Source organism: Mercenaria mercenaria, chromosome 16 (assembly GCF_021730395.1).
Source record: "Mercenaria mercenaria strain notata chromosome 16, MADL_Memer_1, whole genome shotgun sequence".
NCBI lineage: Eukaryota > Metazoa > Mollusca > Bivalvia > Venerida > Veneridae > Mercenaria > Mercenaria mercenaria.
Genome location: NC_069376.1, coordinates 47,197,725 through 47,222,901, shown reverse-complemented (window position 1 = coordinate 47,222,901; position 25,177 = coordinate 47,197,725). Strand labels below are relative to the sequence as shown.

At 34.5% G+C, this 25,177-nt stretch overlaps 1 protein-coding gene across 1 annotated transcript in view; it reads right to left on the bottom strand.

Annotated features, from left to right (window-relative positions):
- Positions 1-15,981: 15,981 nt before the first annotated feature.
- Positions 15,982-25,177, bottom strand: part of LOC123543332 (kinesin-like protein KIF13B) — a 253,779-nt gene continuing 244,583 nt past the window's right edge. The window contains exon 35 of the mRNA XM_053525922.1: positions 15,982-25,075. Coding sequence (XP_053381897.1) covers positions 24,864-25,075 — 212 coding nt within the window. The 3' untranslated portion in view covers positions 15,982-24,863. The remainder of the gene's footprint in view (positions 25,076-25,177) is intronic.

Sequence of the window (25,177 nt, the reverse complement as noted above, 5' to 3'; positions counted from 1 at the left end):
CAGTATTTTCAATAAAAATGCAACATGCCTTTTTTAAAATTTCAGCTATATTTTTAAGTATTGTAAACTGAAATAGAGCTCATTGATAGCTTGAGAATGTCGTACAAGAACGCGTGTTTGTAAAAACAACAGTATGACAGTTACATAAGAATATTGTATAAAATCGTTATAATCGATGGATTATCAGAGTTGTTGGAGGAGGGGCTTTTAGTTTTTTTTTTACAAATTAACAAAATCTGCATCTTAATATGTTTGCCTTTGCAATAAAGATATGTAGACACTAAATATGAAAATGGCGCGTCGTATAATGGCAGATTCAAATAGTTACCATACTCTTTTGCATTCCACTGACTGAAATCGTATTACAAGGCTTTGCTGGACATTTTGGTAGCATTTTCATCCTTCAGTGATGAAAGAAATTCGGATGAAACTGGAAATCCCGATTTGAAGGTTCCAATTAAGGTTAAGCATTTAGATCGATGTAAATCCGTTGCATTTTCATTTATTGGATTGGGGTGGGGGAAGTTGGGTCGAGAATACCAAGCTATAAGCAATACAGTGGTCCAGATGTAAACATTCAGCCAAATTATTTCTATTATTGAATTTTGATGTAAATTTAATAACAAGGAAATTTCGCGCTATTGAAACCTAATTCTGTGTCAAAACGTAAACGTTTTACACCCTTTAAACGTATCATAAAAAAACATTCTAATAATAATTATGATTGTCTCTGGTGAAAACGCGATGGTACGATGATGAAATCGCGATCGTGCGATGGTACGATTGTGAAATGTCGATGTAATATCGCGTTTTCATCATCGTACAATCGCATTTTCATCATCGTACAATCGCGTTTTCACCATCGTGTCATCGCGTTTTCATCATCGTACCAACGCATTTTCACCATCGTACCATCACCTTCCGGTGGTCATGCGCAGTGGTACAGTATATATGTCAGTAAAATACAGGCCTGATACAATCTCATTTTCACATTGCACTATGTACTTTCTACATCCTAACAAGAATAAGCTGAGTTTGAATAATACCATGTGACTATTACACCCAGCTTTTTATTTACTTTCATGCATACATAAAATACAAAGGACGTGGCCTTGACGATTTTACAGTTTTAATGAACTAAGCCACGGAACATTTTGTAAAACATTTTGCAAAACAGCAGAATCTAACTGGTAAATTACGTCTAACAAAATACATTAAGATACATTCATCTATTGTTGACAAAAATACAACTGTACGAGACTACGCATTTCTATCCGGAAGGCGATGGTTAGATGGTGAGAACGCGATGGTACGATGGTGAAAACGCGATGGCACGATGGTGAAACCACGATGGTACGATGGTGATAACGCGCTTGCACGATGGTGAAAACGCGATGGTACGATAGTGTAAACGCGACGGCACGATGGTAAAACCGCGATGGTACGATGGTGAAACCGCGATGGTACGATGATGATAACGCGATGGCACGATGGTGAAAACGCGATGGTACGATAGTGAAAACGCGATGGTACGATGATAACGCGATGGCACGATGGTGAAAACGCGATGGCACGATGGTGAAACCGCGATGGTACGATTATGATAACGCGATGGCACGATGGTGAAAACGCGATGGCACGATGGTGAAACCGCGATGGTACGATGATGATAACGCGATGTCACGATGGTGAAACCGCGATGGTACGATGATGAAAACGCGATGGCACGATGGTGAAAACGCGATTGCACGATGGTAAAACCGCGATGAGTATTTTTTTTTTTTTGATATTCAAACAATTAAACATCAACTTGTAGTTCATAAAAGGAGTGGCTATAACTACTACGTATTTTCTGATATATTCTTTTCCATCAAACCTCGAAGCCAAACAAAATCTATTTATGTTTAGCCTAGTAAAATATGGTCAAGATTTTGTCAGCATTTGACCGTATTCATATTTAACACTCAGATAAAACTTCTTCCGTTTTTATCAATATATGTATTATTATTATTATTATTATTATTATTATTACTAAAGTGTTGTTTTAAAACAGACTCTGGGCGGTCATGTTTCGGGGGACCCGGAATCTAAACTTTTGTGCTAGAGCTATTTGGAATTTGGAAACGGCACCGATCTTTCATATTTCATACTCCAGTTAATTCATATCACCTGGTTTTGTTTCCAGCTAAACAAATTAAAAAAAAATACAACCATATCTTTTTAACACAGGAAAAAAACAACAAAACAATTGGGTCTGCTTACACAACCTGTCTATATAGATTCTAACCAGAAGGTACTCTCCGCAAGATATTGACAACTTTCCCACTTCATGGAGCGCTGTGTAGCTAGTCGGGCTCGAACTGACATCTCCGGATTCCGGGAAAAATGTATTTAATTTTTCACGAAACAGTTGAAATGGGCAATAACGCAACACACTTTTGAATAAATGCTTCAAATAAATCTTACAAACAGACAATGTGAACTTGGTTGAAAAACACTGGAAGAAGACGTACATTTTAACTGTGCTTAAACTTCCCAATTTTCATAGCACCCGGTAGTCAAGGAATTTTATATCTTATTTTATTCAAAAATATTTAAGGAACATTTTCAGACTTTTAAAACAAAAATCTATGAGGAGAGAACGAGCAGTTAAATGTTTGATAAGAAGTATCTTTTTTTCATTACACTTTTTTGTGTGTAACATGCAATACAAAATTAGAATACGCCTAGAATGAAATTAATGTTGTTGAAAACTTTTTTGTGATTAATTTGTTTTTCCCTAAAATACAAACAGTTGTTTGTGAAATTTTGGTGCACAAAATCTGCGCGTGAAAACAAGGGAAATTTAAGACAATACCGAATTTTTTCGTTCATTTTGCAGTAAGATAAATTTATAGGATAATTTAAGATTTTATTTAAAGAAATCTATAGAACAACAGTTTTGTAGAAAGCTTTTGGCTTGATTTTCGCATAAATACCTTACCCTAAATTACTGTTGAACAAAATAACCCGTAAAAACGGTCGTTAAAACTCGGGCAGTTATGACATTGAGTGTGTCATTACGACAAGAAGACACAACCAAAGCCTGACAGGATTTTCCTGTTTTTGCAGGTGCTGAAAAAAACTCCATACGCTCCTAAGTAAAATAGTGCTTTCAAGAAAAACATCTGTTTTATCTTATTTCTTCCAGCAAATACAAGAAAAATAATATGTCACTAGTTGAAGGTGCGGATGGCAATATCTGGTTCGAGAGTAACTGTTTTGCGGTAACTCGTCAGAGCCTCGTTACAGCCTGAACAGTTACCCTCAAGCCAGATATTACAATCCGCACCTCCAACCAGTGAACATTCTCTTATTATTATACATCTTACTATAAAAAGTAACAAAAAAGCCGTTGAAAACAATCATTACGGTCGCCGTTGACGCAATAAAAGTCACGCGCCATAATCATTATGGTCCAAGGTAACCGGAAAGTCAACGCGTTCTGACGTTAACGTCATAAAAACAACGCCGGGATAAAAGGGTGCTAAATCGTTTTCTGAACGATATATATGAAGATAAGTTTATATAATACAAAAAGGTCAATAATAGGTTTTTGTGTACTTTTTATTCATAATAGAACTTTAACAAATATGCAAACCGCTGTACCGTTTGTATATCTTAGCAACAATACTGCTCAAAGAAGCCATGATTTGAGAAATACAGTGGGTATTTTCATTGCCGGAAATTCCTATCTTTTGAACAAAATACTAGATAAAACGACTTTTCTCATGAACCACTTGATGGATAATCAAGTTTTATTTTCTATAGCATTATCATCAGGCTCCCTTTTTGTTTCAAATGGGGGATGCGTTGCACCTTTTAGGGGCCGCTAGAGCTTAAGATAGAAATGAATTCTTCAGTTGTGATCGCTAGCATTAACATAAGGTCCTCTCCCAATGTTTTTCAAATGCTTAACTTCTTTTAGGAGCCGCTAGATTTTAAAGATTATAGAAATACGTTTAAACTACTTCTTCTCAAGAACCCCTTGATGGATCTTCATTAAATTTGATCTGTAGCATCAATATAAGATCCTTTCCAATTTGTTTTCAAATGGGTGTATGTGGGTGGGGGAGGCGGGTACTAGGTCCCTTGTATGGGGCCGCTAGACCTAAAGATAGAAAGTTTTATATATTTAAACAAACTCTCTTCATTAACATCTTCATGGAGCTTAATCAAACTTTGTATGTAGCATTACTGTAAGGTCTTCTCTCGAATTAAATCAAGTTAGGACACTTTTATGTGCAATTAGAGCTTAAAATGGAAATACCATTAAACATCTTCTCATGAGCCGCTTGATGAATTTTCATCAAACTTTGTCTGTTACATTTTAATAAGATCCCCTCCGATCCTTGTTTCAAAAGTGGGTGCTTGGCCAATTTTAGGGGCTGCTATAGCTACAGATGGAAATAAATTTAGAAAAAACTTCTTCAGGTTTGATCTGTAGCATTATTATCAGGTCCTCTCTAATATTTATACAACTGAGGGAGCTTAGCATTAAACGACTTCTTCTTATGAACCGCTAAATGGACGCCGGCGGCATACGTTCAGAAAAGGCCATATTACGAAAATTGAACATGTTTTGATGCCTAGTTACTGCAGTATTCTGCACCGAAACAATGAACTGCAGTGGAAATAAAACGTCTGAAAACGTTTAAAATTGTAATTTTGGTCATTTTTCATTTAAAAGAAAGGAGGCTCGAATCCTTCTCACTGCTGTACTTCACAACATTCTGGAAGGCTTGAGACTGCATTGAACCATGTCGATATATTGCCGGTATGTTTGTTCAATAAATAGTACATTTTTGTACATACTTCCTTGCCGACAGGATGCCGACGTCATACGTCAAAAGAAGGCCACATTACAAAATTGGAACATGTTTTGTTGCTTAGATAAGTTGTATTATTTACCGAAACGATGGACACGAGTCAAGATTTGGTCACCTAAGGTCATCGTTGGAGTCAATATAAGATACAATATTAAATCCGTTTTAGCCTTTTTTTGTTGCATCACGTGCAGACGAAAAACAGTTAATCTGATAAAAAAACACGTAATTTTGAACATTTCCAGGCGTCCGAAAACGGGATCGAATGCATTATACTGCTATAATTCACAGGATTCAGTAGGGCTCGAGGATGCTGTGAGCAATTTGGATATATTGCTGGTATGTATGCCCTAAAAGTAGTAGATATTAAAGTGCCGACTGATATTTAGGATGTCGACGTCATTCGTCCAAATAAGGCCACACTACGAAATTGGAGTATGTTTTTGTGCTTAGATACTGCTGTATTCTGCACCGAAACGATGCAAAAACTCGAGCAAAGATTTAGTCAGCTGAGGTAATCGTTAGTCTTAATGAGATAAAATATCGAGTAAACTTTAGCAATTTCTGCACTATATGCCGACGAAGGACGCATTCAGTCTGTGACTCACTCCAGACCTGGAGCGCCTGTATAAACTACAGACTCCAGTATATATCGACTTTAAGCAATTTGAATAAAAAGTATCTTAAATGTATATATTTTGTAACCATGGTAATCCTAACCCTAACCTTTAGTCAGTATATTATACACTAAATGCGTGCGGAGATGCAATAATATTTGCGTATTTTTGCCGTGCGCTGAAATTGATAATAACTTCCAGACATGCGCAGAAGACCGCTCCAAGTCCGCAATGAGCAAGATTGTTATGAAATTGGAACATGTTTTGGTGCTTATAGATACTGCTGTCATCTGAACAGAAACGATAAATTCGACTTAAAATCTATTAAGCAACATGTGCATTATGTGCCGATGAAGAACTGCGAAATATATTGAAATTAATAATTTTTAGTTATAGGGCCCTACACGGACTAAGATCAACCATTTGAACAAATTTCAGATGTCCATGCAATGACTTTACTGTAATTCTGACCAGTAGTTTCAGAGATGTTGACATTGAGGCAGGCTGATGTTTGACAGATGCAAGATCACAACTGTACTTTTCTTAACTTAGGAATCTCAATAAATTTAATTGTGTGGTAATAATTATAGATTGAGATAACTTACCAACTTATCCAGTTAACAGGTTAAAAGCATGTTTTACTTTTTTACATTACCAAGTTTATTCGCCCTTGCGACTAACTTGAATAAACAAGATGGTCATGATGACCCTGGATCGCTTACCTGAGTAATATGAGCTACATGTTTCAAATGTCAAACTGATGATAAAATATTAAGAAAGTCAGTAGGTAACATTCATGGTCAATGAAATTCAGTTTTACGATTTGAGTGCAAAACTGTGTATGTCATCAAAATTTCAAGACTGTATCTTAAAACCAAAAAAAAGTAGGTCAGTAGGTCAAGGTCACAGTCAAGTGACATCATATTACTTAAGGTCATAAGGTAATTATAATTAAACAGTCTTGGAAATAGGATCCTATATAACTCACATAATAGCTAAGTGACCCCAGGGCAGGGCCTCTTTTAACCCCAGGGGCATAATTTGAACAATTTTGGTAGAGGACTACTAGACAATGCATCATACCAAATATCAAAAGCCTAGGTCGTATGGTTTCAGACAAGAATATTTTTTAAAGCTTTTTCCTATATAAGTCTATATAAAACTTGGGACCCCCAGGGCAGGGCCTCTTTTCACCCAAGGGGTACAATTTGAACAATTTTGGTTAAGGACGATAAGACAATGCTACAAACCAAATATCAAAGGTCTAAGTGTTGTGGTTTCAGACAAGAAGATTTTTAAAGTTTTTTCCTATATAAGTCTTTGTAAAACTTGGGACCCCCGGGGCGGGCCATATTTGATCCTAGGGGAATAATTTGAACAATCTTGGTAGAGGACCACTACATACCAAATATCAAAGCCCTAGGCCATGTGGTTTTGTACAAGAAGATTTTCAAAGTTTTCCCTATATAAGTCTATAAAAACCATGTGACCCCTGGGGCAGGGCCATATTTGACCCTAGGGGGATAATTTGAAAAATCTTGGTAGAGGACCATTTGATGATGCTACATACCAAATATCAAAGCCCTAGGTTATGTGGTTTTTGTACAAGAACATTTTCAAAGTTTTCCCTATATAAGTCCCTAGGGGGATAATTTGAACAATTTTGGTAGAGGACCAATAGATGATGCTACATACCAGATATCAAAGTCCTAGGCCCTGTGGTTTTGGACAAAAAGATTTTTAAAGTTTTCCTTTCAGTTGCCATGGCAACCAGAGTTCTGCATGGAATTCAATTCTTTGAACAATTTTGAAAGGGGGCCGCCCAAGGATCGTTCCTGTGAAGTTTGGTGTAATTCTGCCTAGTGGTTTTTAAGAAGATTTTATTAGAAATTGTTGACGGACTACGCACAATGCACGACGGACTACAGACATTAAGCGGTCACAATAGCTCAACTTGTCACTTCGTGACAGGTGAGCTAAAAAGTAGAGATCTGGAAGATCTAAAGGTGCATGTTTGTTGGTGATAGCAAAACGTTCCACATACTGATTTTCTATGTCACATATTGATTCTTTTTTCTTTTTTAAGCACAATGCATGATCAAATTAAGCTACTTATTCAAGTGCTAAAAAAGCTACTGTTGTTACCAAGCAAATGCACAATCAAAACCAAAGCTGCACAAATTCACTTGCTGTTTAGCATTTCATGAAGTTTCAGGTCTCTATGGACTTATCAACTTGGTTTGAACAAGAGCTGTCAGTGGACAGCGTGCTGAACTATTCTCAGTGCTTGATAGTATAATATAAGCTATGAGTAAAACTTTAACATTACAATAAGAATAGTCTAAGTCAAAAAGGGGCCATAATTCAGTCAAAATGCTTGATAGATTTGCCTCCTCCTTTTAACAGACTGGGGTCATGATGGTAAACAAGTATGCAAAATATCAAAGCAATATCTCAATGGACTTTGAAAATATTTGGGGTGGTACATTTGTACGACGCTCCAGCTCACGCCAGGGCAAGTAGGATAGCTCCCCAATCCTTTGAATAGTCGAGCTAAAAACTGATAAATTCTTATGTAAGAGGTATCTTGGTTTGTAATGTCACCTTTGACCTATGACCACTACAATGGAATAATCAATCATATAATAATTGACAACTGTAGACTAAAACCGTCTCCACTTATCGTCTGGAAACCATTACATGTCTGAAAGTCACTGTGACCTTGACCTTTTATTAATTCACAAAATCTGTTGACCATAGCCAATCACCTTTTGAAGTTTAGATGTTGTAGGCCAAAGTATTCTCTACAGTATATGTAGATGATATTGATCAGAAACCAAATGGTCTATCAACAGACATACCAACCAAAACACCATTCTATCAAGTTAGCGGAATTGTGAATAAAATATTGATTCAAGGACCATAACTGTTTTGTTAGTGGGTCAAATCATACACAGAACACCAGAAAACAAAATCAGGTGCTGACACACTTGTCTCTCGGTCATATTCTAGTTAAGTAGGGCTGTACAGTTATATGCAGGTGTGGGCTTTCCAATTTCACCTCCACCATTTTGTTTTTGTAATCGACTAGATGACATATTTCTGGGCTCCATCTTTATTCTGTCAAATATAATCTGGATAATGGTGACTGGTTTTCAAGATTTCATTAAAAACTTAACATTCGCCTTCCAACTTTTATTCTGTAACTGACAGAAATCACATACATTTGAAGCACTTTTAAATCATCTTAAAACAACAACATTCTTAAGAATCTTAAGAAATTACAAGCATACTATGTGATCAGTCTCCTCGCAGTGCTCTCCCCTTTCAGAAAAGAGACCTCTACCATCACAAAACATTCAAGCAGAATTTTGATTTGTTTGTTTGTTTAACGCCATTTTTCAACAGTATTTCAGTTATGTAACATCAGGCAGTTAACCTTACCAGTGTTCCTGGATTCTGTACCAGTAAAAACATGTTCTCCGCAAATAACTGCCAACTTCCCCACATGCATCAGAGGTGGAGGTCAAAAATTTTGAAATTATAGTTTGATTTAAGATTTCAGTTACTGACATTCTTTCCAGTTTTTTCCAGGAAAGTAATATTTATATAGGTGACAACATGAAAAATTACATTAAATAAAATGATAATACTTATAAATTATAAGCTTTGTCTCGGGAAATATGCACAAGTTCTGCAGCTGAAATATTGTGTGACTTTAGGAGCGCAAAATTCTTCCGCTAAAGAACAATATATTTTCCGTTGCAAAGACAATAAACTTTTTATTACATATTTATCTAAATGTGTGAATATAATGTAAATATTATGAATTTGTTCAATAGTCTGTATAAGATTGACAATTATTATACTGAACTAAATAAAAGAGTTAATGCAAGACACAAATAAGATTATGTCACGCACCCAATATGAAATTCAGGCTTTAGTGTATGGAAAAATATTGATGTGTCTGGTACCATTGTAACTCAACTGGGAATAGAAATGAATATACGTAATAATTGAATTTTATTGAAATAGTCATGTAATTTTCATCGCTGATATATTTTTAATGGCAGTGATTTATGTACTGCTAGGGGAGGTAATCACTGCAACAAGACTGACTATGTGATATGTACAGTAAAAGAAAATGAAAAAAAAGAATAACATCAACAGTGTATGACACAGGCACCCTGAAAATGTTTGATAGAATAAAATATTATGTCAAGAAAAGGGTGAACTCCAAAATATATCCGACATGAAAGTCCAAATAATATGTGCTTGTCTACTTCTTGCTGATGTTCAAATTGGATAGAAACTGTAGGAAGAGTCAAGTAATCGAGAAGTTAAAACAAGAGGGTCATGATGACCCTGGATCGCTCACCTGAGTAATATGAGCTACATGTTTCAAATGTCAAACTGATGATTTTTGGGAAGATTTTCCGATGTACAATCAAGTAACCCCTGGGGTGTGGCCAATTTTACCCCGGGGGTCATGATTTGAACAAAGTTTGTAGAAGTCTACTAGGCTATATTACATATCAAATATCTAAGATCTAGGCCTTCTGGTTTATTTTTAGCAAATTTATGAAGATTTCCCTATGTACAATCAAGTAACACCTGGGGCTGTGTCAATTTGACCATGGGGGTCAATATTGAACAGATTTTGTAGAGGTTCACTAGGCAATGCTACATGTCAAATATCTAAGCTCTAGGCCTTCTGGTTTATATTTTAGAAAATTTTGAAGATTTTCTATGTACAACCAAGTAACCCCATGGGGCAGGGTCATGATCTGAACAAATTTTGTAGAAGTCTACTAGGCAATGCTACATGTCAAATATCTAAGCTCTAGGCCTTCTGGTTTATTTTTAGAAAAATTTTGAAGATTATCCTATGTTAAATCAAGTGACCCCTGGGGCGGGGTCAAGATTTGAACAAAGTTTGTAGAGGTCCACTAGGCAATGCTACATGTCAAATATCTAAGCTCTAGGCCTTCTGGTTTATTTTTTTTTTAAATTTGAAGATTTTCCTATAGAAATCTATGTAAAATCAAGTGACCCCTGGGACGGGGTCAATTTTGACTCCAGGGTCATGATTTGAACAACTTTAGTAGAGGTCCACTAGTCAATGCTACATGTCAAATATCTAAGCTCTAGGCCTTCTGGTTTTTAAGAAGAAGATTTTTTAAGATTTTCCTATGTAGAATCAAGTGACCCCAGGGGCGGGGTCAATTTTGACCCCGGGGTCATGATTTGAACAAACTTGGTAGAGGTCCACTAGGTAATGCTTTACACCAAATATCTAATAATATCTCTAGGGCTTCTGGTTTTTGAGAAGAAGATTTTTAAAGTTTTTCCATTTGGTTGCCATGGCAACCAGTGTTCTGCATGGAATTCAATTCTTTGAACAATTTTGAAAGGGGACCACCCAAGGATCATTCCCGTGAAGTTTGATGTAATTCTGCCCAGTGGTTTTCAAGAAGAAGATTTTTTTAGAAAATGTTGACGGACACACGACGCACGACGAACATTGAGCGGTCACAAAAGTTCACCATGAGCCTTTGGCTCAGGTGAGCTAAAAAGAGAGGCGTAATCCAGCCCCCAAAAGAATTTTGGACATGGAAGTCCTAACAATATGACCAAATCAGCATGTCTATTCATGCTGATGATGTATACCAAGTTTCATTTGAATAAATTGGATGTGAAATGTAGGAGACAATTACAAACTATGTACAGATGTAGTTATAATATGGCCAAGTCCAAAAAATGGGCATAAGTCACAAAACAATAATTAGGCATGTAAGTTCAGAGAATATGTGCATGTCCACTTACTGTTGACAATGTATACAAACTTTCATTTCAATTAGATGGAAACTGTAAGAGGGATTAAGTACACAAGGTACAGATGTAGTTATTATATGGCTATATCCAAAATGGGGCATAACTCCAGTCCAAATAATATACACATGTCCACTCCATGTTGATGATTTAAACCATGTGTAATTTGAAATACGCAAAATGAGTGCACAAGGTACTGTAGTTGTGATATGGCTTAGTCCAAAAAAGGGGCATAACTCGAAAAAAAAAATCTGAATTGGAAGTCCGTAGATGCTGATGATGTATCTACGTACACCAAATTTCATTTTAACTGGACAATAATCGTAGGAGTTTGGTATACAAGAATGTATTATCGATGGATGGACAGTTCAAACACCATATGCCTGCCAGATCTACAAAACTGGGAGCCAAAAAAACCCAAAAACGGTCAGATAAATAAATAAGTTAACAATGAAAACAAGACTCACAACCAAGCCAACTCACAGGCTGATTAATGTTTTATTTAGTCCAAAACATGACAGTCCCTTTTACATATTTAATATTTTCTACACAATTAACAATTAAAAAATGATCATGTGAGTTTCTAGTAATATAAGTATCAATAAAGCTTGTACAATACACTTGTATTCATAAACCAACAAAACAAAAAGAAAACTGAGAAAGGTTTTCAATATAATAACACTCTGAGCAATAACAATGCACCCTATCTCTAATGGCCATATTTCCAACGGCAATGTTATACAACATATGCTGTATTTCTAATAACCTAGTAGAAACATATACCATATTTCAAACGGCCGAGTGAAACCATATACCATGTTTGTTAAGAGCTAGTAAAATGCATAATGCCGTATTTGTAAAGAGCAGTTAAAAAGCATATGCTGTTACTGACTCCCGAGTGAAAAGCAAATGCCATATTTCTATTGGGTCAGTAGAAAACATATCGACAGTGTCTATCTAAACTGACATAAATGCAAAATGGCAACTTCTTAGGAGAACAATCGATCGTATTTACTCTGTTATAGGTAGGCGAAGTCTTTTGGAACAAAGATCTCTAAGGGCTGAGTAATAAACAATCTAAAAATGAAAGTATAATATGTCCATAAGTTTACAAACATATTTAATTATAAAGGAGATATTCAATAACTGCACATTTTCATGACTGATTAACAACAAGATGAAACTATCAGACTTCTTGTTTGGTCAACTTATTCAAACTACTGGACTGTGCATTTGGCCTACCTGTTGAAATAACTGGACTGTATGTTTTGGCCTATCTGACATAGAGTTTGATCTACTTCTGTTTGACCTGGTTTTTGTAACTAGTAGACTGTGCGTTTGACCCACACTTATAAAACTATTTGACTGTAGTTTGGCCTATTGTTTCATGATTTTTTGATCCACTTTAAGATAATTGATGTTTGTTAGCACATTTTGAGACGGAATTTAAGCCCACATGTAGAAAACTTACCTTACTACCCTTAAGCTACTTTTTATGATTCAAAATATAGTTTTCTTTCATAGTTTAATTACTTTTTCTTAGTCATCCAAATTTCTGTACTTTCAAGACGATTTTATTACAGACTCATTTTACTGTGAAGCTGGAAGAACTGATTTACTAATTACAGACTTAATTGCAATGACTAACACTAAGATGTTTATATTTTTTTGACTGTTTGTGACATTTTAGAGCATGAACTTGACCTGACAGGACAATAAAATATCACAAACTATGTTTAACCTTTGAGCATACATAAACATTATCTCAGCTAATGTGTTTGAATGTTTTAACTATAACTGCTTTACCACATCTTATAATTCAATAGTTGACTGAGTAATGTTTGATTATATTAAGGTCAGTTAATTGCCAACCTTTACAAAGATGCCTGTAACAAGAGACTGATGCGATTAGTACCCACAGTACCATTTCACTATTTAACATTTGGAGTGTATTTACCATAATAGTGATCTCAGTAAAGACCATGTTTGTGTAATCTTCGAAGATGTGCTTTAACCGACCTGACTGTACATAAAAAGTAATTAAATCTATTGACTAGTGTATCATCTCTTGTCCCTTTATTTATAATTCTAAACTATATATATTCTAGTGCTTACCTACACATTCAAAAACATAGTAAAGATGATACAATAGGAATGTATACTATTTGTTATTGCACCAAATGGTTTTTAAGACTGCAAAGCAAAATGTTGTATTCAATGCAGACCAATGGTCAATGTATGCAAAAGGGAATTCAAGGGGTTAAAGCATAAGGTGTAGTGGTTCTTGTGCAACTGTACTTAGACCGTTTGCTCCACACTCCATCAATAAAGTATAAGCATAAAGGTTTGTAAGTGGTTCTTGATGGCATTTGTAACTATAGACTGTTTTGCCCCACTCATCAATAAACTTGAAAAGCATTGATTAGGTTGTAAGTGGTTTTGATGCAATTGTAACTTGACTGTTTTGCCCACCATTAATAAACGTAAAAGCAATAAGGTGTAACATTCTTGTGATGTTTTTGTACTTAGACTGTTTTGCCCACTCCACAATAAAGGTAAAAGCAATAAGGTGTAAGTGAGTTTGATGCAATTGTACTTAGACCTGTTTGTGCTCCCACTCCATTATAAACGTAAAGCAATAAAGTGTAAGCTCTTGATGCCAATTGTAACTTTGACTGTGTTTGTCCCACTCCATCAATAAGGTAAAGATAAGTGTACCTGGTTTGATGACACTGTAACTGTAGCCTGTTTTGACTCACCCCTTATAAAACTAATTGAATGAGTTGATCACTACTTTTAGACAATGGATGTGTAACATAAGTATGACTTTCTATAGCACAAAAGTTACTACTTCAACACATTAACATAACAAAACTATGCAGTTTAATTGTATCCATAGTTATAATGAAATTCATACTTTAAGTGTTAGTGTTGGATTGGAAATGTAAATCTTAGTGAGAAATGACAATAAAATGAACCAAGCACTGGTAAGACTGCTGTAAACTATCTAATCATAGAACAACGTTTGATCCTAATTTTGATCTCAATTTCATTTAATATGAAAATATTCTGTGTATTTTACAGCACACATTCATAAAACAGAAAAAATATCGATCGACATAAGTTTGATTACTTTATTAACTTTTCAAACAGCAACTTTAAGTGCATGTGACCCCTACATGTTCCTCATATCTGATGCAGTATTATTTATTTTGGTCCTTTGGACCTGGACTTTTCATCTACAAAATAAATACCTTAGCCGTATAGGGAACATTAGGTGTTGACCACATTTAAAACCTCTCATGAACGACACAGTCAACCTAGTCTACTATAATTTTGCTGGATTGATTCTAAGGATCTTGAAGATTTTTTCTTTGCCCACATTCTTAATAAATACCTTCAAAGTAAAGCTGTTTACATTTCTCGCTATTCTAATTTGTAAGAAAATATTTTCCCAAGGTAGTTCAAGTAAAACGTCTTTCTATGACTATTTACTTGATATTTTAAGAATAATTCTAAAAATCCTTTACTTGCACCACATTCAGTAACTAATTAGAAAAAAAACTTTACCTCCTTTAAAAGAACAGTTTCATTTCCTCCATAAAAGCTTTCCATTTAGAAATAGGTGAAAACATTTTGACAATATTCATATGAATCATATGTACAGTAATTTCTTGACCTAGAGGTAATGTAGATGGTATTTGTTGTATGATTGACATTATGCCAAAAAGTACTTACCTAGTATTCAAATTTGTCTACTGCCATTACTAATGCCATGGATTTTGATATTTAAATAATAATGGGACATTTCAAGTGAATAGTGGATGTAAATAATTAATTCCTCTAATTCATTTTCGAAGCTTTTCAAAAATGTTATTTTTTTGGAAGAAACATAATTTTATTAACTGTTGAATGGGCCTGTTAATTTATTTCAAATAAAAGCTGAATTGTGACAGGCTTATAGTTAAATTTGCTCAAGAATAACAAGACATAATTTACTATATTAAAAATTTCTGCCTTTATAGACACTCAATAGAGAACATGGACCTCTCTGAAAACTGACCCAGATAACCCAAAATTCACTGAATTTGCCATGTTTAAAACTTTGGACATACAAAAACAATACACATCTACAGCTAAATGAAGTTTAACAACTACAAAACATTACATCTTTAAATACTAATAGGACTGTATGAAGTTTATTTAATGATTATATAAATAGATAAGGTTCGTTAATTCAAACCTTTACAAAGACTGCCTGTAAAAGAGACTGACTGGATAGTCAACCACATGTACCATTTCCTATTTAAACATTTTGAGTGTATTTTAACCCATGAATAAAGATAATCTGCCCATAAAGACCATTTATGTGCTATCCTTCAAAGAGTGTTCTTTAACATACAGACCTGACTGTACATAAAGAAGTAATTAAATCTATACCACAGTGATACTCATCTCTTGTCCCTATTTAATTTTATAATTCTAAAATATATATATTCTAGTGCTTAACTTAACTAACATTCAATAAACATAGTGAAAGATGATACAATGGAATGCTATACTATTATGTTATTGCACCAAATATATCTTAAGCATGACAAAAGCAAAATGTTGTAACTTCAATGCAGACCAATGGTCAAATGTATGCAAAAAGGGAATATCAAGGGGTAAAAGCAATAAAGGTGTAAGTGGTTCTTGATGCAATTGTACTTAGACCTGTTTTGCTCCCACTCCATCAATAAAGGTAAAAGCAATAAAGGTGTAAGTGGTTCTTGATGCAATTGTACTTAGACCTGTTTTGCTCCCACTCCATTAATAAACGTAAAAGCAATAAAGGTGTAAGCATTCCTTGATGCAATTGTACTTAGACCTGTTTTGCTCCCACTCCATCAATAAAGGTAAAAGCAATAAAGGTGTAAGTGGTTCTTGATACAACTGTACTTAGACCTGTTTTGCTTTCACCCCTTAATAAATACATCTAAAATATTCAGAATCAACATACTTCTTAAACAATGGAATGACAAACAAATTATGACTTTCTATAGCACAAAAAAGTTAACATACTTCAACACATTCAACCATAACAAAATATGGCAGTTTAAAATTGTATCCAAGTTTATAATGACAAATTTCATATCTTTTAAGCTGTGTAAGTGTTGGATATCGAGAACAATTGTAAATAATTCTTATGTGAGAAATGAAATAAAAATGAAACAAGCACTGAGGTAGAGACTGCTGCTAAACTTAACATAATCAACAGAAACAACAGTTTTCCTAAATATATTATCTTCAAATTTCATTTAATATGACAAATATTCTGTGATATTTTACAGCACACATTCAGAAAAGCAGAAAAAAAAATAATCGTATCACGACAAAGTCTTATACTTTATTAACTTTCACAACAGCAACCTTTTAAGTGCCATGTGACCACCATAACATGTCTCCTCATATCTGGATGCAGTATTATTTTATTTTCTGGTCCTTTGGGATCATGGGATCCATTTATCATCTACGAAATAAAATTACCCTTAAGCCGTACTAGGGAACATTAGAGGTGTTGCACATTTCAAAACCTCTCATGAACAGACACAGTCAAACCTAGTCTACTATAATTTTGCTTGATTGCATTCTAAAGGATCCTCTGAAAGATTTTTTTACTCTCTTCTCCATACCATTCTTAAGTAAATACCCATTCCCAAAGTAAAGCTTTAAACAATTTCCTACGCTATTCTTAATTTGTAAGTAAAATATTTTTTCCAAGAGTAGTTTCAAGTAAAACGCTTCTTTCTATGATATTCTTACTATGATATTCTTAAGAAGATATATTCATAAAAATACTCCTTTACTTGCAATACATTCAGTAACTAATAAAAAAATATTTACCTCCCTTTAAAAGAACAGTTCACATTTACCTCCATAAAAAGCTTTTTCAGAAAGAAATAGGTGGAACAACATTTTTGACAAAATATCATATGAAATCAATATGTACAGTAATTTCTTGCACCTAGAGGTAATGTAGATGGTATTTGTTGATATGATATGACCATTTATGCCACAAAAGTAACTACCTTAGATATTCAAATTTTTGTCTGTATCATGCCATTTACAATGCCATGGATTTGATATTTAATATAATACATGAGGGACATTCAATCTGAATAGTGGATGATAAATAATTAAATTCCTCTAATTACATTTTCCGAAGCTTTTAAAACAATGTTATTTTTTTGGAAGAAACATACATGTTTGTATTCAACTGTTGAGATGGGGCTGCCTGTTAATTTATTTCAAAAATAAAAAGCTAACATTTGTGACAGCTTATAGGTTAATATTTGTGCTCAAGAATTAAACAGAGTACATAATTTACTATATATAAAAAAAGTTATCTGCCTTAAGAAACTCAATAGAGAACAGAAGTGGACCTCTCCTGAAAACTGACCCCAGATAACCCAAAATTCTGAATTTGCCAATGTATAAAACTGTTGGACATGACAAAAATCTAATGACACATGCAGTACATGAATTAAAAGACAACTATGACCACAAAATGTCAACATTTCTAAAATATCTAATCATAAATCTATAACATTTTTTACATGATTATGCATGGTGAAATCAAGAACACATGACTGATATTGTTCAACTAAATCTGCCATTATATCTAACTGACACACTTTGTTCAACAAAGTAAACTGAAAGACTGTAATTACCTAATGTACATTTGAGCCGTGCCATGAGAAAACCAACATTGTGTGTTTGCGACCAGCATGGATCCTGACCAGACTGCGCGGAAGGATCCATGCTGTTCGCTAACAGTTTCTCTAATTGCAATAGCGTTTGAAAGACACCAGCATGGATCCTGACCAGACTGCACAGGCTGGTCTGGATCCATGCTGGTCGCAAACACACATTGTTGATTTTCTCATGGCGCAGCTCATTTAAACTCATAAATATGATTATATCATTCACATATTTATATAGATGATTAGATCTGTATCGAGAAATGTGCACAAGTTCTGTAGTGGAGATAACTGTGTGAATTTACGAGGGCAATATTACTCCAAGATTGCATACACTCAAAAACTCCTCATCCTTATAAGGCAATTATTTCATTTTAGCAAAATGGCTCTGAGTATTTTTATATTCATTGATCATTTTTCATTAAATCTGATCTCTGCTAAGGTGGTTTCTTTTGTGATACTTGAAAAAGTGGCTGTTGGTCGCCTGTGCATGTTTGACTCATGCTGTAATACATGTGAGATGCAATTTCCAGCTGGCAATTAAAAAAATTATATGTTATTGCATTTGAAAGTCCATTACAAACTCATGAACAACATTTTCATAAAAAAAATTCAAACTTTATCAAATTAAAGATCTTTTTATAAAAGTCAGTATTGACTTCTAGATAGTTTCTCAAAATCTTTTATCTAAATGCTATAGAGTGAAAATATCAAACACAAACCAATTATATCGGTATAGGAGAGTCGCCAAAATTATACTAGACAGGCTGCAGCTCTAGAGTTCTGTATTTGACACCACCATGTGAACTTTTTAAATTACGTCAATGTCACTTTCTTTGGAGTGTTGCAATGTAGGAATCTATTTGGTATCCTTTTATTATTGAACGAACTGATCTGTTTGTTTATCTTTTAACAGTGTAAAAGACTTAAATGGATATTTTCATATTCTCATGCCTCATTTAGCACAGACAAATTACCATCTTTACATCCTTATTACTATGAATGTTTCATAAACATATGCATTACGGAAATATTCTTTGATCAACTTTTCCAAATACATAGATGGGGCATATTTTAAGTCCTTGAGTGTATTTCTTGATACAAAACTAATAACCTTTTCAATACTTACACATTTACAATTAATTTATTAATGGTAGACAACTTGTATGAAACTTTACATGTTGATATATAGAAATATTATGTCTCCACTCTTCACGTACAAGGATACTGAAAAATGTGTATGCAATATGGTTGTGTATGTATTTATGTTTTTAACTCAAATGTATATACAATGAAGTTGAAATAAGCTTAGCATACACATACTTACATATAATTAGCTTATGTACATGTTGGTTCACAAAATGTAATTGGTTCATCTAAATATTTTTTCGTTTCGTTTTGGTTTTAACGCCGTTTTTCAACAGTATTTCAGTCATGTAACGGCGGGCAGTTAACCTAACCAGTGTTCCTGGATTCTGTACCAGTACAAACCTGTTCTCCGCAAGTAACTGCCAACTTCCCCACATGAATTATCAGAGGTGGAGGACTAATGATTTCAGACACAATGTCGTTTATCAAATAGTCACGGAGAACATACGCCCCGCCCGAGGATCGAACTCGCGACCCCGCGATCCGTAGACCAACGCTCTTACCTACTGAGCTAAGCGGGCGGGCTGGTTCATCTAAATAATAATAATAATAATTTATATAAACACTCTTGTACACAATGGCTGTAAAATAAGCCCCTTTACAACTACACAACTATCAGTACCTTTAACAAACAATTTTAGCATAAACAATTTTTTTATGTATGTAAATATCTAAAACACATGCTAATAATAATGTGCAACAAATACAAAAAAAATTAAAAAACAAAAAATTATGTGACTAAAACATGTAATAAGGGCTTTTAAAGGGGCACACCTCCAGATGAACAGAACAGACATCAGGCCCCATGTTCACAAAACATTTTTCGGTCTCAGCTGAGTTTGAGTTTGAAATTTTAATATCAATTTTACTAAAACTTCAAGGTTAAATTCCAACTGAGACTGACCATCATTACTGAATAGTTGCTTGAAAATGGTTATGAACTTGAAATTTAGTTTTAATCATGCCATTTATATATAAATGACAAATAAAGTTTCGTTATCAAACTCAGCTGAGACTGAAAATGTTTTGTGAACACGGGGCCAGTATATTTGTTATAAAACCATAACACAGAATCGTAAATAAGATATAAACTCAATTAAAGTCCTGTTATGAAACATCACATTTCTACTACTTGAAAGAGCTTTTCTACATTTTTTACAGTCCAAATTCGTGTTTTATATTATGAATACTACCTAGGACTCCTCCAAACTTTTGTTTTATATACCGCCTACAGCTAAACTAGTGTATACTGCCTCTAACTAAACTTGTTTTTTTGCACAACTACTGCCTTGAACTGATCCAAAATATACTTCAGGGGTTGAAAGTTCCAGAGGCAGTAGAAGCTGATTACATAAAGTAGTGTGACAACTGATAAAGTTCAAACACAATAATTTATTATGCTTCTTAGGTCTTTGCAATTGGGTGGAAAACTACACACAGAACTGGAGCAGACCATATGAGTTTTGGAAGGTCTCTTTATAAATACTGCCTAGAAACTGTACAAATTCATGTTTTACACATAGATATTGCCTAGAATTCATCCAAACTCATACCGGTACTTCACAGAACTAACTCATTCAAACTCAGTTTTATATATTTAAATTCTGCCAAGAACTCATCCCAACTCGTGTTTTTATATATTTTAATTCTGCCAAGAACTCAATCGAACTAGTGTTTTATATATAAATAATGCCAAGAACTAACCAAAACATGTTTTATATAAAATTATCCAAACACATGAAATATATACATAATGCCTAAAATTTGCCAAAACACGTGTTTTTGTATATATTATGCCTACAAATCATAGATCCACTTTATTTTCACTTTTTAATTACAATTATCAGCTACAGAAAGCATTTTCTAAGTTGATATAAATCTGGAGGTGTGTCCCTTTAACAGAAAACTATCTTATACAAATAAATGATGTCAACAGAGCCCTTGGTACATAGCTATTTCAATCATTTCATTTGGAATAACTGTACATACAAATCTGATACTCTACATGCAATGCATTCTTTTTACTAAAACACAAAACATCACTGACACAACAACCTTTTACTGTATATGACACAGCCATGTAGAATGTGAAAAATAAATGTTCACAAAAGTCGTCAAATCAGCGTAAATAGTGATCGACAGTTAACCACTTTTTGCACTGTAACAACGTGTATATTTAACGAACTATCTAGAATAAGTTAAATAAATGTTCACACATGTATGTTGATAGATATATACGAGACATATTGACCTCAGACAACCTAAAACAATAAATAAATTTCAGCATAAATAATCTAGCTATGAATTCTTGAGTTCAGTCTAGCTATATGTATTCTTTAGTTTAATACGTACACAGTCTATTTTGCTCTACCATACCACTGTCTAGTATTAACTCCATTAAGCTATTTCATTCTACTTGCAATAAAAAACTAAAAATAATCCTAAACTAATTTCACTCCAATCATTTCCATCATCTAAAATAATATTATAATGCTCTATATAGTACTATTTCAAATTACAAATTACGTTTACTTTTTTAATTGCTTCCCTAAAATCCAGTCTGACTCTTTTCTCAAAATCGAAAATCAGAAAGCTTGAGGTAAGAGTCTGCAACCTTTTATGCATGTCTTTGTCATAAACATTCTACCCTCCCAAATAATGGCTGTAAATTTTATTATTTACTGTCTTTTACTTTTTTATTGCCGACTACAAAGATGGAAGAAAAACCATCAAAGAGCTAAGATGAGCTAAAAACTGCGTCTGCTGCTTGACTAATATTGTCAAAAAGAGTTTTCTTCTTAAAATACAGACAGCAGAAGTTACTCTGTGGGCATGAAATTGTGTGTTTTTCAGCAAAAAAAACATGAATTTGCGGATACATAATTTCGTTATTTCAACTTCTAAAGATAAAACGAAAGGGAATTTCATTTGTTTATTGTAAATTTTATGAGTTGACGTTACTGCAAAATACATGAAATATAGCCTTCCCACTTAGATCAATTGCTTTACAGCAGATAAAACAAGAGCTCGTCGAACACGAAATGCCCCCCTTGATGCATTCAGTAATTGCACAAGGAACAGAAATTATATGCTCACTGTAAACAAAAATTCTACCATTCTGGTTTAATCTGACCTTGACCTTTAACCTATTACCCAAACAAGAGATTACAGATTGATCTTGGCGCCATCCACAGAGCCATTTTTGAATGTTCCAAATTTCAATACTAGCTCAAGGTCATAATCAAGGTCAAATTTCATTTAGGTACAAAACAATGTGTATGTGGTCCAAATTTGAAAGCATTGGCTTGAGAAATGTGAAAGCAGGTCACTAGATCAGTTTCAAGGTAAAGTTCATTTCAGTAGACAGAACTAAGCATGTGCTTCAAATTTGGAGGATGTAGCTTGAGAAATGTGAAAGTAGGTAATAGATAAAAATCAATGTAAAATTTCAATTCAGACCACAAAAATATGCATGCAGTCCAAATTTGAAGCATGTACCTTCAAAAATGTGAAAATAGGTCACTAGGTCAATCTCATGATCAAAGTTCATTTCGGTACACAAAACTATGCATGTGGTTCAAATTTGAAGGCTGTAGCTTGAGAAATGTGAAAGTAGGTCACTAGGTCAAAATCAAGGTCAAATTTTATTTCAGAACACAAAACTATGCAAGTGGTCCAAATTTGAAGCCTGTACCTTCAGAAATGTGAAAGTAGGTCACTAGGTCAATCTCAAGATCAAAGTTCATTTCAGTACACAAAACTATGCTTGTGGTCAAAATTTGAAGGCTGTAGCTTGAGAAATGTGAAAGTAGGTCACTAGGTCAAAATCAAGGTCAAATTTTATTTTGGAACAAAAAACTATGGATGTGGTCCAAATCTGAAGCCTGTACCTTCAAAAATGTGTCAGTAGGTCACTAGGTCAATAACAAGGTCAAAGTTTTTTTCAGTACACAAACCTATGCATGTGGTCCAAATTTGAAGGTTGTAGGTACAGAAATGTGAAAGTAGGTCACTAGGTCAAGATCAAGGTCAACTCATGTCAAGGTTCATCTTGCCACTCAAAACTATACATGTGGTCCAAATTTGAAAGATGTAAGTTATGGACATGAAGATTCTAAGTTTTTCCCTATATAAGTCTATATGAACCATTTGACCTCTGAGGCAGGGCCATATCTGACCCAAGAGGGATAACTTGAACAAACTTGGTAGAGAACCACTAAATGATGCTACATTACAAAATACCAAAGCCACAGACTTTGTGGTTTGGACAAGATCTTCAATTTTTTTTCCTATATAAGTCTATATAAACCATGTGACCCTAGGGGTGGGGCCATATTTGACCCCAGGGAAATAATCTGAATAATCTTGGTAGAGGACCACTAGATTTTGCTACATACCAAATATCAAAGCCCTAGGCCCTATGGTTTTGGACAAGAAGATCAGAAACCATTTAACTGTTCCTAGCCAATGTGACCTTGACCTCTGACCTAATGACCTCAAAATCAATAGGGGTCATCTGCTGGTCATGGCCAACCTAACAATCAATTTTCTTGACACTAGGCCCAAGCGTTCTTGAGTTATTGCCTGGAAACCATTTTACTGTTCCTGGTCACTGTGACCTTGACCTTTGACATACAGACCTCAAAATCAATAGGGGTCATCTGCTGGTGATGACCAACCTCCCTATCAACTTTCGTGACCCTTGGCCCAAGCGTTCTTGAGTTATCATCCGGAAACCGTTTTACTGTTCAGGGTCACTGTGACCTTGACCTTTAACATACTGACCTCAAAATCAATAGGGGTCATCCGATGGTCATTACCAACCTCCCTATCAACTTTCATGATCCTAGGCCCAAGTGTTCTTGAGTTATCATCTGGAAACCGTTTTACTATTCAGGGTCAATGTGACCTTGACCTTTGACATACAGACCTCAAAATCAATAGGGGTCATCTGCTGGTGATGACCAATCTCCCTATCAACTTTAATGATCCTAGGCCTAAGCGTTCTTGAGTTATCATCCGGAAACGGATAGGTCTACATTCCGACCGACCGACCGACCGACCGACCGACCGACATCTGCAAAACAATATACCCCTCCTTTTTCAAAGGGGGGCATAATAAATACTGTCAATCACATTGTTAGCCAAGCGCTGGAAATCTGATGTAAGTAAAATAGATGGAATAATTATCAACAAAGAAAACACTGACTTAAGATTGATTTCTTGACCTTCTATGAATATTGATATCTATTTTAAGATTTTGATACTACTGTGTACATATAGATGAAATATGCTTTGTTATATATATCAGAACAAAAAGATGTAAATATTTTAGCAATGCTGGAAAGTCAATATCACTCCTCAAGAAAACATAATTTTGTACAAATGTTGTCTTTATGCCATTGCCTTTGATATGAATTATTCATTCCTCAAAATTTCATGTCTTTCATCAACTGTTCCTGTACAACAATTCTATTTTAATAACCTGCAACCAGCTATCCCAAGGTCACAGGAAAATACCAAGTATAAGCAGTATCCCCCTTTCAGTCAGGTGCAAGAAGATGAAACATTTTAAACTATCACATATATAGTTTTTACTTTTACTTTTGATAAAATAAATCTCTTATTACTCTTATATTAATATGTGAGTGGTGGAACTATTTTCTCTTGGCGGATGAAGCACTCCCTTTTGTTGATGGACTATTTCCTGACCCGTGTCCAACAGATTTACGATTCATCAAATGAGCAGCACTTTTTCTAGACCCTCGTCGTTTCTTATCCATAATGAGTTTATCGTGCCTAACGAACAGTCCGTGCCGTGGCCGGCAGCGGAAATAGGGTATCCCATTTACAGATCCATTGTTTTTCCCTGGAAAAGGAGAAATAAATTCATCAATCTTTTTACAATAGAAAAACATTTTTTTTTTTTTTTCAAAATTGTACTTAATCAGAGGTATCAGGAACCAACAGT